Raw genomic sequence first — 14,202 nt, forward strand, 5'->3', positions numbered from 1 at the left:
TATTCTGACTCGATGGCTTCTTACTTTCTCTAGAAATTGCTGTGTTTCAGTAGAAATAGTGCGTCACTGTCCATAAACACACAAAATTTGTGCAAGTTTTTGTCTGCGGCGGTGTGAGATGATGTTTGGGTGTGGAGAGTTGGCAGGACCACAGTGCAGACACCACAATTGTTTTCATTTTGTTTATGACTCTCATTTGGCTTAGCATCTGCTTTATGTCCACACAACACATAAACAAATATATTGATACACAAAGAAAGACACAAGCACACCCACACACTGGATGGCCGTGTGTCTTGTCAGTAAATCTGTTTAGGAAAAACCATCCCTGAACTCACAATCCCACAAGGAAACACCAACTTTGAGGCTACTGTGGGAACGGCAGATTGTGTGTGGTGGATTAGTGTGTATGCGTGCACTTATGGTGGTGTGGTTTTTGCATTTGCACGTACTGTATGGGTTGTGTGCATATACATCTGATAACACATCCTTCAAATCACGTCAGCAAGTGTGAAAACACTGAGGGATTTGGTGAAACAGTGACGTAATGAAAACAGGCCTTTTTCTTTAAACATGTTAGTTAACATTCTGAGTGTTATAGTACGTTGTGAGTGTACTGAGATCATACCACAGTCTTTTATCGCAACATTTCTCAGCACACTGACATCTGTAATCAGGCACACCAGACTGGGGACCAACCTGTGTTTGTACAGTTGTTTAGCGGTTTGCCTCGCTCTCCCATTGAATCCCAATGTTCCCGGAGTCTGTAATAAGCGAGCAGAACAGTCTCTCTGTCCTTGGGAATCCAGAAGAGGTATCTAGCAATTGCGGTGAGGTCATTCTCCTTCGGGAGTAGGATTGAATAATAAGCAGGCAAACAGTGATCCAACAGCCACTGAACTTCCTTAGTTTCCTCTCCAAAGACTGCCTTGCATCACATCACAGAATTTTACATTCTTGGGATCAGGGGGTTTATGGAGGTCTGTTTCCCCCACTAGACTGAGGCTGTGTAGGTGGATAGCTGTGCAGCAGCCACATCTCACCCTCATCCCCCATATTCACTCCACAATCCAGCTGGAGAGCACACTAGACTTCAATGAGACTCTGGCGATGTGATTTAGAGCCTCCTGACATTCCACGTGGGATGGGATTCCCAAACTTTTTTTGCTAAAGGTGACCCATGTATTGAGGTTGGAAAATTCCTGTGACCCTTATCGTTACAAACACAGACACGCTGCACATCTTGGTTTCTGTTTTTGATTCTTTGAGGGCAAAATATATCCTCAAGCAGAGCAGAAACTAAACCAGGTGACAGCTCTCTGTAGGCTGACTGTGTGATTTTTCTCAGTGGATTCTAAGTGTGAAACCTGCTGCTGAAAGCTTACTGGTTCATAATAAATAGCTGAAATTGTTGTTTTATTAGAGCTGGAAAGGGGTTCCAGTGTCATGCTCAGGGACACTTCAGCAGGGAGGAATTGTCCTATTTACAGTACATTATGTTTGGCACTAATTTTCTCTTCATATTATCACTTTAAGGAATGGAACAAGGTACAAGGAATTTGCCATTGTGTCATTGATGCTCGGTGATGCTACGTACACATGGTAACTTCGTGATACAACAGGACCTCATAGATTCATCTTCATGAGATCATGAGTTCTGAAATTTGGGAACTCTGCCATATGGAGTGGAATGGTGGACAGATGCTAGTGCTCTCTTGTTATGGTGGCTTGTCACTGAGGCAACCATAAGTGCAATGATAGGAGGGTCTATAGCTGAATGTAGAGGTGCAGTCTTCAATCAGTGCTGTTAGGGCTGAATGTGTTTGACTTTCTGACACTTGTGGGATTCATGTTTTCATCTTTGTTGCACATATGTATCCTTTACATTCTTCACATCCATAAATCCCACCATTTCAAGCTAGCCTGGTGGTCCAGATGAATTCTGCGTTAGATGCATATAGTCAGTCTCTCAGAGTAAATGTATATACAGACAATGTGTTTACCTGAAATGAAACATTCAAACTGAGCACTAGTTTCTTCTTGTGTGAATTTATGTGTGTGTTTTTATGGACTAGACTATACATTTTAATTGTCCACTTCCCTTTTCTATTTATGCACCTCAAGTGCACATGGGAAGTCTCCTCGCATGTGAACATTGTTTTCTTAGTGAAATACCCTGGAATTTAAGGTCCAACTTAACAACATTTCTTGTGTGAGAGGGCCTTCGACCACAAGTGGCCGGGCCTCTGTCCAGATTTAGCTGCTCATTCGCAATATTGCTGGACTTCCTCAGTTTCCATTGTTTGGCTTTGAAGACAACAGACAGACAGAATTGGGTCACAGCATCACAAATATTATAGGATCACAGAAGTATTTGTTACTTTTATTGTCTGCTTTGCACATAATGCCCATAATATTAGCTACTCATTATGTCAGTGACAGTTCTGTTCCCTAAATCTAAATGTTGACTGTTGTTTAGTGTAGAGTGTTTCTAGTGGTAGATTGATGTGGGATAAAGACACAGTTGTGTTGCTGATATTAATATATTTATCTGTCTCCATTGTAAATTGACTGACTTACCATAAAAAAGTAAGTAGACGCAAGGTATCAGTAAAGACCTGAGGATATTCTTAAATGGCTACAACGGCAAACATAGGTCAGCAACAAGAAAGGGCAAGATTCTACATCTAACTGGGATTGGGTGTCAAACCTCAATAATATTTGAGTACAGACCGAAATGTGTCCGTATTATTGAGTATTAAAATCGTGTCAAGTATCGCTAGTTAGCATTGAATGCCTGGTCATATGCTTAGGCTTGTAAAGTTATTCTTTGATCAGATATTATCTGATCTAAATCAGGAAACTTTTGTAACTTTAGACTATATTTTGGTTTTGGCAAAGTTCTTTATTTAACACTGATGCATTGAGCAGTTTGGCATAGTTTGTTAGATGAAAAAATGGTTATAACATGCTTATATTCCCCAAAGTAAGGTCTTAAAAAAGGTATTGTTTTGGAATTGATACCAAATCTCAGGTATAATGTTGGCACAGATATAGAAAATGTTCAAATGATACCCAGCCCTACATCTTATACTTTTAGTCTCTCTCTAAGATGCAAAGTCATCAGTGGGTTTTTTCACTAGTTATCTACCATTGTCAAAAGCTCAAACAAACAAAAAACGGTGAGTGTCATCACATAGGGCTAATTTGTTTTGTAGGCATTTTTAGCTGGATAACATTTCAGTGGTTTTAGATTTGATAGATGACAATACAGAGATTCTTTATGTCAAAATAAAAGAAGAGTGAATACAGCAAAGACAAAGGATAACATACATTTTTCTGTTCATTTTAACAGGGTTACTTCTGTTTTGGTCATTGTCTAGGCTCTCCAATTCTACTTGTGAACAAATGTGCTTGATTAAAATGGCAAAATCAGTCCTGTGTTTGCCTTGTGAATAGGGCTGGTTATAATTTTAAAGTTTTTGATACCAGTGCTGATACGATACCTAGCTTTCTGTACTATTAGTACCAAAGTAATACCTTTTCTACATTTTTTTTTTCATTTTTCAAGTTTTGAACGTTAAATTTCAAATTGTCAAGCAGCCATACAACAACGTTGCTTACATGAAATAGTCTAAAATGTGGAAAATTATAATTTAAATGAAGAACTATCTGATCAAAGAATAAGTAAACTAGATCTGACCAGACGTTTCATGCCCAGGCCTACTTATGAACCACTTGCAAGATTTGTCTATTCTAGGTTTTATATTTGTGTTTAGTTATGTTTCTAAGTGGAAAATATTTTTTTTGGTTCATTTTCCTCGTTATAAAAGTGGTTTATGTTCAAGAGAAGTACTGTATGTAGTACTGTAGTGTAGTGGATGAGTACTGTATGATTTGGCATGTGTGTTTGCAAGCATGTGTTTGTGGATTTTGTTGGACTAAGCAGAATATGTCCCTCTAAGATGAAAACCACTCTCTCTCTCTCTCTCTCTCTCTCTCTCTCTTTCTCTCTCTGTTTGTCATTGTGGCTGAGGAGGCAGATGTTCTCGCTCTCCCTCTGGATCTCCTTTCATCGTTCCCGTCCCAGTCTGTTTTTAGGCCTGGCTAATCGAACACAGCCTCCCCCCAGAGACTCGAGAGGTTCTCGTGTGATAGTAACTTTGGCTCTTGGGCCAGACGTGTCTGCCAGTTTGAATGTACTTACTTCATATTAGGAGAAAGGACTTTAACAGATGAACTGGCCTGTGCTTGGTTTTGTCATTGTCTTTTGTTTTTGACTCCCTATTTAATCCTTAGAGAATGCATTCTTATTTTTTCCGATTTTAAATGTTACTGACAGCTAAGATAGTTAACTCTTACATGAGCTGTAAGTCTTTATTCAGAGGTGAGGTTTGGACTTAATACTGTCTGAGTAAGGGTTAGTATCTTAAAGGGGAAGTGATTTTACACATGAGAATCTATTTACATGTCTTGGGGAGTACTACTGCATATGTGAAAAAAGTTAAAGCCTTTTGTGGCTCCAGAGGAAGCTGCACAAAATCTGATAAATTGCCTCAAGTGATGCCACTTGAGTCAGCATCAGTTGGTGCTGAAGAGTACAAGTTTGAAAATGAAAAAATCTGGCTAGCGGCTCCAGGCTACATTAGCCAGTACTAGCATGACACACCTGAATCTCCGACCTAACTGTCAGCAGTCTAGTTGCATTGTGGGTGATGTAGGCCCCAAATTTGACAAGGAAGAAGAATGTGTGGCATAAAAAAGACAATCTCTCTCTCTCTCTCTCTCTCTCTCTCTCTCTCTCTCTCTCTCTCTCTCTCTCTCTCTCTCTCTCTCTCTTTTAAAGGATAAAGCTGGTGTTATTCTATATTTTCCTTAATGTCCATGAATACACCCAAACCAACTATACATTAGAGTGTTTCTTAAACTTTTCAACTTCCCTACCCTTTCTATGGCACTCAAGCCTGGTGGTTCCTACTGCAGACGTAAATCTTTAAAAATGGGTTACAAATATATAATAACATTTTTTAAAGGGCTCTGCACTTTCCTAAAACAGCTGGACACTGTCGTTTTTAGGAAACGTTACTCAAACAGGAGTAAATCGTACATTTGTTGGGGACTATTTTCATCTGCAGATGAATACACTTTTGGTGCTCTAGTGAGTATTTACGACAGTAGAACAGTGTATGTGGTATTAACTCAAAATAAACTAAAGTGCCCATGTTCATTGCAATGATGTAACATGTCACCCGGTGCAACAGTGTGGTTCACTGGTGTGTTTTTAATAGTTTTTGGAAAACAATAGAGGTCTAAGGCACAGAGGAATGAGATACATATCAAGTTTTGGCTACTTAACACAGGCAATAATGGTTAAAAGGATCAATTCATTGTTTGGTCTTCTCGTGGGATTTGTTGACAATAAGAAAAATACTGAATATCCAAACGTATCCTTTAAAAGGAGTCAGAGCACCTCAGGTCAGTGGTTGAGGGACTCAGCATTGGTCGCTAATTTGCAGGAATACCTTGTTGGAAAATCAGACATCTATTTTGATAACTCTGTTTATCTTAAGCTCCCGTCTCCTCTCAGAAATGATTGTTTGGCATACTCACAACTTCCTTTATTAAAGTAATATTTCTCTCTGATGTAGCAGGTTTTTAAAGAAGTTATTCAAAAAAGGTCATCTTTAAAACGGACATTATAAGAATCGGAAAGTATGAAAGCTGGTGATGTTATGATACATCGTTTAACTTCATTATTAGTTATTAGGATTGCTCAAATATTGCTTTAACTTTAAATAAATAGCTTCTGGTCATAAAGGCTCGCTCTTTCCTTTCCTAAGATCATTACTGTGTACAGTAGATGTCTTTGACCAGCTGCTGTCCCTCCATATAGTTACAGCCAGTCCAGGCACAGCAGGCTCTTTCTGTTTTATGGTCATCTGGCCCGCTGACGATCCACTTCCTCTCTAAATGAAGGGTACAGTGCAGCAGAGTTAACTCCGCAGCCATAGGCAGTAAATAGATGGACTCAAAATGAGACTATTGGCTGCTGTGTAATTCAGACCAGTGCAGGGTCCAAACACAATTAGTTTCAGTATGGGGTCTGACTTTTGGCTCAAGTCATGGAGCAGTGATACATTTTAAAGGTAATTCACACAGTTTTCTCCATGTTCACCTTCCAGCTTTTCCTTTTTATTTTAAATTCATGGCTGCTCGTTCTTTCATCATTTTCCCTTCCTGTTCATCGCTCCCTCCCTCCTTCCTTCGTCCCGATTCCTGTAGCCAAAAGACAGGTCTGGTCTTTCTAAACTCTGTGTGTGTTTGTGTATGTGTGTGACCATGCATCTGTCTGTGTACATTTCTACCTGCCAGCACATGCAACCTGCCAGGAATTGAAATTTTATATTTTTTTGATACAGTATTTCCACTGTTGGGCTCCGGGTGAATTATTATTCGCATTAAAAGTGACTAGGCTTCCTGTAAACCTTACATGAAGCTGTAAAACAGATTCCTGAGGACTTGAATAGAGGGGGACACTTTTAGCTGTCGGCCCGTCTTATGTAAGATGCCTCCCCTGAGTTTAAAGGGTGGAGACGTTGCATCGGCTGCTTTTGTTATCAAATGAAAATTGTAGACTGTCAAACACACACACTGTCTGCACCAGAACAGGTATACCACATGGTTTTTCTGTGTGTGTGTGTTTGATGTGGGTTACTGGGTGCACTTTAGTGCCAGCAGCCAGTGCCTGCTTTACAGTCGATTAACATCTCCTGGCTGACCTGCTGCTGTGTTTCAGCTGAGGGGGGGAGGGAGGGAGAGTGAGTGTGGTGAGAGGCCAGGCTGGCATTGGCTCAGCAGTGGAAATTCACACCTGGCCTCCGGCTTAGCGGCGAGTAAATGAGTTGTGAAGAATATTAGTACTGTGGATTCTCTGTTGCAACTACCGTACAGAATGTCTTGTAATTGAAGTTGCCTGTTGAAGGTGTTTTGAGTCAGTTTACTTCAGCTTAATGTCATAAACTGGAGACCTCTGAACTGATGCCAACAAAGACAGTGATATACTTACTGTAAGGTGATATTATTGTCTTGAAATAATAGTAAAGCTCATAACTAGTCTTGCTGCTCACACTAAAGGGTTTTGAATCCCATCAGATATCTCATGTGGATACAAGTTTTTCTGCATATTTGTTTTATTTATTAAAAGTGTTTAAATGATGTGTCTGGGTGTGGGTTGAGAAAGTTTATGATTTTCTCAGCACCAAATGAAACTGTCCAAAAAGCTGTCTGAAACTCCCTTTTTTTCTGTCGCCTGTTTTGATTTGGAAACTGTTATAGTCAATACTATGGGTGTGTTTTTCCAATTAATTGGATATTTGAATATTTGGATTTGCTTGAATAGACTATGATGTGAGTAGCACCCAAAAAAGAAATGACAACTGTAATCTGTTAACATATTAACTTTATTTGATATCTATGTAATATAATTCTCTTATTCATGTTGAGTGATCATGGATACTCAACACCAATTTACAAACATTAGTTGTTTTTTTAAAATAATATAAAAATAGCAAAACATGACAGCATCAATGTCAAAGTCATAGCACTAACAACGAAATTAAAAATATATGTATATAAATATATGTATACAGAAAACCAGTCTGCAACTACTTTGATTACTCCGCTAAGTCATTTTTAAATCAAAGATGCCAAATGTTCTATGACTCCAGGCCCCATATATATACACTTGTTAGTCTTCTCAGACTTCTATGATGAAATTAGTACCTTTTGGCTCCAGACAAATGATTAATCGATCATACAAACATTGGTTAACCAAGTCATTTTGTAGTAATTCCTGAGAGAGTTTTCCAAACTATGACTAAGGACGTGACGGTAAAAGAGCTGGTGTGAATCATATGTACTATGTACTGCAGTCATCAAAGATATAGTGGCTGTGATGTGTTTCTGCTGTTTGAAAAGTTTCCTTTTAAAGTGGTTTGGATACACAGGAACAAAAACAACACAGAGGAAAATTGCAAAGGCTTTGGGGAGCAACTGATTAAGTTTTTTCCCTGCAAATCGCTGTGAATTATGGGAATTACCAGCAGAGCAAATTGCTTGTGTGAAACTACCCATATTATGACTGATAAGGGCTGTTGTCCCTGGTAATAACATAAGTCAAATAATCAGAATCAGAATTTTGGAGCCAATTTACAGTAGTTAATCTAAAAGCATCAGAGACTTATGAGATCACTGGATATCAGTGAATTAGACGAACATTACGCCACTGAAAATATTACAATGAATTACATCACTAATCACACCTTTAATCAGGTAATCTATAATTTATGAACATTCCCATGTGAAAGTAACCTTTAAACCGTGATAAGATGTGATGTGATGGATTCAGTCATTTATTTTCACTCCTCTGCAATGCAAGGGATGCCCTGAGACTGTTTTTGTGCAAGTTGATAGATGGCGAATAAAAGAATGTTGGAGGACCTTCATATGACCCCTGCTTCTTCTTCATCTTTACAGCATGTAATAATAATAATAATGCTAAAAGGAAACATACTGTATTATGTCTGTATTATGTCTTAGTGTCTGTGAGTGTGTGCATGCGCAGGTGATCAAAAGGGTTTTTCTAATGTAGCCCATGTGCGCTTACATGCGAACCATAACGGGTTTTAGATGCTCATAAACCTTTCTTTGATTGTTGCATTCCTTTCAAAATAAAAATGTTCTATCATGTTTGGTGCCGCAAAACAATTTTCCCTGCTTGGAATAATTAAGATTCTGAACTGAACTTGTCTTTTTTACCTAGCAAGTGAGATCATTTAGTCATTTTTGCCACATTTTCCACCATTACATGTCCAGACATGAATATGATCAAAGTCTCCTCATAAATCTATAATGCTGTTTTTCAGTTTCAGTCACGGAACTTTTGTAGCTGTCTTGCAATAGCAGTGAGGCAGTTTTTCATTTCAACTTAATTTTCTTTTATACATGTCCATCATCCAATCTTTCCATCCAGCTGTCTTTCTCTTTGTGCGTGACATTACACACATTTATAGTGAGCAATTTTGGAATTTATTTTTAAGTAAATTCTTACTAGTGTTTCTGTCCTCTCCTCCTACCAGCATGTCCACCCGGCACCTATAAACCAGAGGGAACACCAGGAGGCCTGAGCACCTGCCTGTCATGCCCCGACCCGCAACACACCTCCCAGCCTGGCAGCACCTCCCTCAATGACTGCGTCTGCAAGCCTGGATATCAGCCAATTGGCATGACCTGTCAGGGTAAGAGGAACTGATCTGTTATCTGCACTATTTGATTAAGCCTGATGAGTCTCAACCCGGGTGCTTGTGTGTGCTTATGCAGAAAATAATTTTTGACACCTTCTATAATCAGTTGATGAAACAGATTAGTGATTCAGCCTGTACCCTGTTCATGAAAAAAATTACATTTGTTATTTTTACTATTTTAAACATTAAGACAAAATTTCTGCTGCATAAGAAATGGCTGTAGCAAGAATGATGTGTCTGAACTGAGCAGTTAGCATTTAGCAGAACTGACCAGTTGGTATGAGCAATAATAATCCTCAATAGCTGAATGCCAAGGAAAAAATCTACATTTGTAATACGAAAAAAAAAAGCCAAGGAAAACGGCATCACTTAACTTCAATATTGCTGATTTCCATTATTATACTTGTTGCCACGTCCTGTGTAGGTGGAGCAGATTTTATGACTGTTTGATGGCCCATTAATGATGCCTTTTTTAAGGAACCATAATGCAGTTTGAATACATCCCTCATGAGCGAGAAGAAAGTTTACTGGGTCTCAAATTGATGCTTTTGCTATGGCAAGATGGCACAGGATTTAACATTGTGGCCTCAAAGCAACACACACACTGTACCTATGATTAATATCTAATATTCCTCCTTCCAAGTGCATACTTTAGCTCTTCATCTCACTCTGTCCCCAACAAGTCAGTCAGCCAGGCCACTGTGTAGTAAACCATGGAAATAGTGTTATTTTTAAGCCTTATGAGTTTGTAATGATGGGGAAATCTATATAAAGGTTTTAACACGTGAATAAACATGTTTTCTAAAGTAAGAAATATGGGAGGATTTGTGGCCACTGGATAAGGATAGTGAAAACTGTGAGGGTTTGTAAATGTAGTGATACATGAAGATGAATCAACTGGAACAGAAACACAGTATGTCACAGAAGTACGAGCATCCTGTGTCATGAATCTGCTTCTAATAATTTCAATGGCCCTCCCATTCCTTGAAGAATCAGCCAGTGATTTCCACACAGCATTTCATCTCAACAAATTGGTTTTGTGCTTTTTCTTCCCCCCTCTGTGTAGATTGGGGAGATGATGTTTGACAACCTGTAATTTTCTGCTTTCGTGCCTTCTTATCCTTTTGTCAGGAACATTAACTTTCCACTGTGTCAGTGTTTCCCACGAGCAGGTTTTCTCTCTGTGTGTGCGTGTGTTACATTGTGTTTGTGTTTGCTACAATATGAAATTCAGGATTTCATGATATTTTTCTCCTTTCTTCTCTTCTCCCAGTGGTTTACTGTCCACCACTGTATCCTCCAGTAAATGGCTTTTTTGTCCAAAATGTATGTAACAACCACTTCGATGCAGCCTGTGGTGTGCGATGCCCGCCAGATTTTGAACTCCAGGGAACCAGCATCAGACTGTGCCAGGCTGATGGCACCTGGTCAGGGACACCTGCCAACTGCAGAGGTGAGGAGGAAGCAGGCCTGATGCATAATAAAATAAAAATCATCACAGGTGGAGGGTTCGCTCATTATCAGGTGTCTTTTCATTGAACTTATGTTGTCTCTCTATTGTCAAAACTAACTGCCACTAAAAAGAGGGAAAATGAGAGTTTACCAGTTCAACAGTTACAAGAATGATGCATTAATACTGCCTTTAATTTGTTGCTAAAGGGTCACTGTATTAGTAGTAGAGCTGCAGCTGACGATTGATTTCATTATTGATTAATCTGCCGATTATTTCTCAGTTAATGGATTCATTGTTTGTTTGGTCCAACCAACAGCCCAAAACCCAAATATATTCAGTTCACAATGGCATAAAAAAAATGTATTTGAGAAGCTGGAACCAGAGAATTTTTTTCGTGTTTTGGCTTGAAAAAAGACACACAAAAAAGTAATTGATTATTAAAACTGCTGCCAATGAATTTTTGATAAACTAATTGATTAATCAGCTCATAGTTTCAGCTCAAATTAAGACCTAATAATAGGTGGTTTGAGGCCCTGAATAAATCAATGAAATGACGTCATGCTGCTACAAAGTTTATACCAAGGACGATAAAATATGTATTTATATACTGTATATTTTCAAATGTATTTGTGTAGTATTTGTTTTATATTTTACCTCCAGTCTTTCAAATAAAGGTTGTAGAGGAGTGGGAGTCTTTGAGCGTCTGCTATCACCTTCTCACCTGATTTGTACTTAAAAAGCTGAGACTGCTGTTGGCCTAGGGGTTTAATGCTCTGACCAACATCCCCGGGACCCATCTCTCTCTCTCTTTCTCTCCCCTCATTTCCTGTCATCTTTCTATTGTTGACTCTCTAATAAAGACATTACAAAAAAAAAAGGCAGAACTGTGAATAATAAAGCTAAATTGCTTTGGTTATGAGAGCAAGTTAACAGAAATCTGACTGGCTGCTGACAGCCGATGTTCGCAAAGAATTAGTCTTTTCTAGCTTGTTGATTATCTGAATATCAGTGAAGCCTCTTGATTAGCTCCTTAAGGAAGTGAATGGTGTAGGTAACAAGTAACAGAATGCTATCCTGAGTTCCAGCTCCAATTATAGCCAAATGTCTCCAAAATGTGACATGCTTTTTGCATATTGCATCTGATTTTCGTATTGTATTGCAGACTTTGTATTATCTTGCATAATGCATACAGTATCTTACAATATAATGCTCCTGGCTATATAGTGATTACAAACATACAAGCTTGTCTGATTGATCCCAGCAGGTTCCTTCACACCACGTCTCATATAATTCCTCATTAAGCCCTTAGAGCCTGCCACCTACCTTCTAATGTCTGCGAACCTTCATAAACATTTATATAGCACTAAATCAACGTATCAAGAGTGAGTTGATCAGTTGTACTGATTCGGAGACTCCTACAGGCCAGAGTAAGAGGGAGCCAGAGTAAGCGTGTCTCTGTGCATAAAGATTTCTTGCCGTGTATTGAGATCATATGTGTTTATACTGAAGGAATCAACATTTACTGGGAGACTACTGCTTTCTGCCAGGCCAGATGTTGAGAGGAAGAAAGGTAGGGAGGATTCAGTTAAAGAGAGAGAGAGGCTGAAAGGAAAGAAGGTTGTAAGGAAAGGAAGGACAGAAGGTTGTACAAAAGGAAGCAAGTTCAAGAAAGCAGAAAGGGAAGAAAGAAAGGAAGAGGGAGTTGGAGAGGTCAAGAGATTATGAGGAAAATGCCAGTTTTAACTGCAACAGTGTGACTCAGAAATACCAAGACACTGAATATTCAAGGGTGTGTGTTGAAGATTTATAGTAGTGGCTTTGGGTATATATTTTCTGAGTGTGTATGCATATGTCTGCTTGCATGTGTTACACTAAGTCTAGTCTTTGCCACATACTGTAGGACCTCCCAGCTAGTAAAGCCCTGAGGGAGGGGGTCTCCTCTGAACCGCCTGTCTGTCTATGGGTGGCAATGAGAAATAACACACTACACACCCTTTGCTAGACCTCAGCATAACTCAGAACACGCACACATGAGGATTTTTTCTTTTATATCATAGGGACTTTCACGTTGTAGCTAAAGATGATAATAGTGCTGTACATTTGTGCAGTTGATTTACTGCTTTCTCCTCATCTTAAATTGGTGATTTATATACAGTACCTGTGTTTATAAGTTACAACTCATATTTAGCATGAAAAGCATTTGCAAATCATATACAGTAGTAATAACTAAGTGATTAGCATTTCTTTTAGTCATAAGTCACTGGTGGGGATATTGCATTATTGAGGTTGAAGTTTTTTTCAGTGTCAAATATTTTCTGTGATTGTCGCATTTTATATGCCTCTAAATTGGCTAAAACAAACCATAAAAGGTAATGCTTTTTCATCCCTGTCTGTTGCTTTTGGCTCAGTTGCTCTCGCTTTCTTTCACTTTCAAACGCCCCACAAAAGTGCTTACAGCAAATCAAACTATAATAAATAAAAGGAGGTAAAAACAAAAAAAACATAACACAAGACACGGAGCCAGTGAAATATAACAATATATATACCAGTTTTTGTCTTTATATTTGCGGGGTCGGATTCTTATGTCTATTTTTTTCAACCCGCAGTCCGCTCCTGCCCACCCCTCGCTCGGCCCCAGCATGGCTTCCTGAGGTGCGGCGATGGCGGCGCCTCCTACAGGATGGAGTGTCAGGTGGGCTGTGAGCGAGGCTACAGGCTAGATGGAGACTCCAGACTCACCTGCCAGGCCAACTCCCAGTGGAGTGGACCCCAACCTCGGTGTGTGGGTAAGCCTTCATCACCTCAAACCACTATCTCACCCTGTGTTACATCAGAAAATAACAGAAAAAGGTGGAGAAATTCTGGTTCAAGGTGCTTTTTCCTTTAGTCTTTTACTCTTTCCACCATCTGCCAACGTAAAAGAAATTCAGACAGCTTTAGCTCCATTTGTACCTGAAGAGCACCCTCTTCCTTTTTTGAGCCATGTGCTAATTTTTGCATCTGTGTATTTGTCTTTGTGGTTCATTATTGAACACTTGTGTGTTCTCGGTGACATTTATGACCTAATATCTAAAGGCAAAATATGATTCATAAACAAATGAGGCCCCACGATTCATTACAAGAACAAAAGAAAACACTGAAAAGGCACAGCGGCCTGTTATGATGACTGCACTTAGAAAGTTGAAGAGGGGAAAAAAAACCAAAGTTGCATCTTAATTGATGCATAGCTGTCTTATTTGTTTGTATTGTAAAGACTGAGACATAACCTGTTTTGTGCTATCAGTCATTTTGCAATCACAGTTTATTCTGGTGATATATCTTGTTTTTGGTTATAAATTCTTAAATAGCTAATGTATACCATGTCTTTGAAATATATATGCACTGTATATGTGGCCATCTTGGCAAACATCCTAATAGAAATCTGCTTGGAGACACTGGGTCACAGTT

The 14,202-nt window shown here is 39.0% G+C and overlaps 1 protein-coding gene across 8 annotated transcripts in view; it reads left to right on the forward strand.

The window, feature by feature from the left end:
* svep1 (sushi, von Willebrand factor type A, EGF and pentraxin domain containing 1) overlaps positions 1–14,202 on the forward strand; it is a 103,388-nt gene that overhangs the window by 43,649 nt on the left and 45,537 nt on the right. For 6 of the 8 annotated variants that reach the window (XM_044183575.1, XM_044183578.1, XM_044183581.1 and 3 more), the window contains 3 exons: positions 9,138–9,296; positions 10,576–10,755; positions 13,362–13,541. In XM_044183575.1, the coding sequence (XP_044039510.1) occupies positions 9,138–9,296; positions 10,576–10,755; positions 13,362–13,541 (519 nt within the window). Of the gene's footprint in view, positions 1–9,137; positions 9,297–10,575; positions 10,756–13,361; positions 13,542–14,202 lie in introns of those variants that run through there. The other 2 variants (XM_044183577.1, XM_044183583.1) reach the window with 2 other exon arrangements.

Source organism: Siniperca chuatsi, linkage group LG22, assembly GCF_020085105.1.
Source record: "Siniperca chuatsi isolate FFG_IHB_CAS linkage group LG22, ASM2008510v1, whole genome shotgun sequence".
Taxonomy (NCBI): Eukaryota; Metazoa; Chordata; class Actinopteri; order Centrarchiformes; family Sinipercidae; genus Siniperca; species Siniperca chuatsi.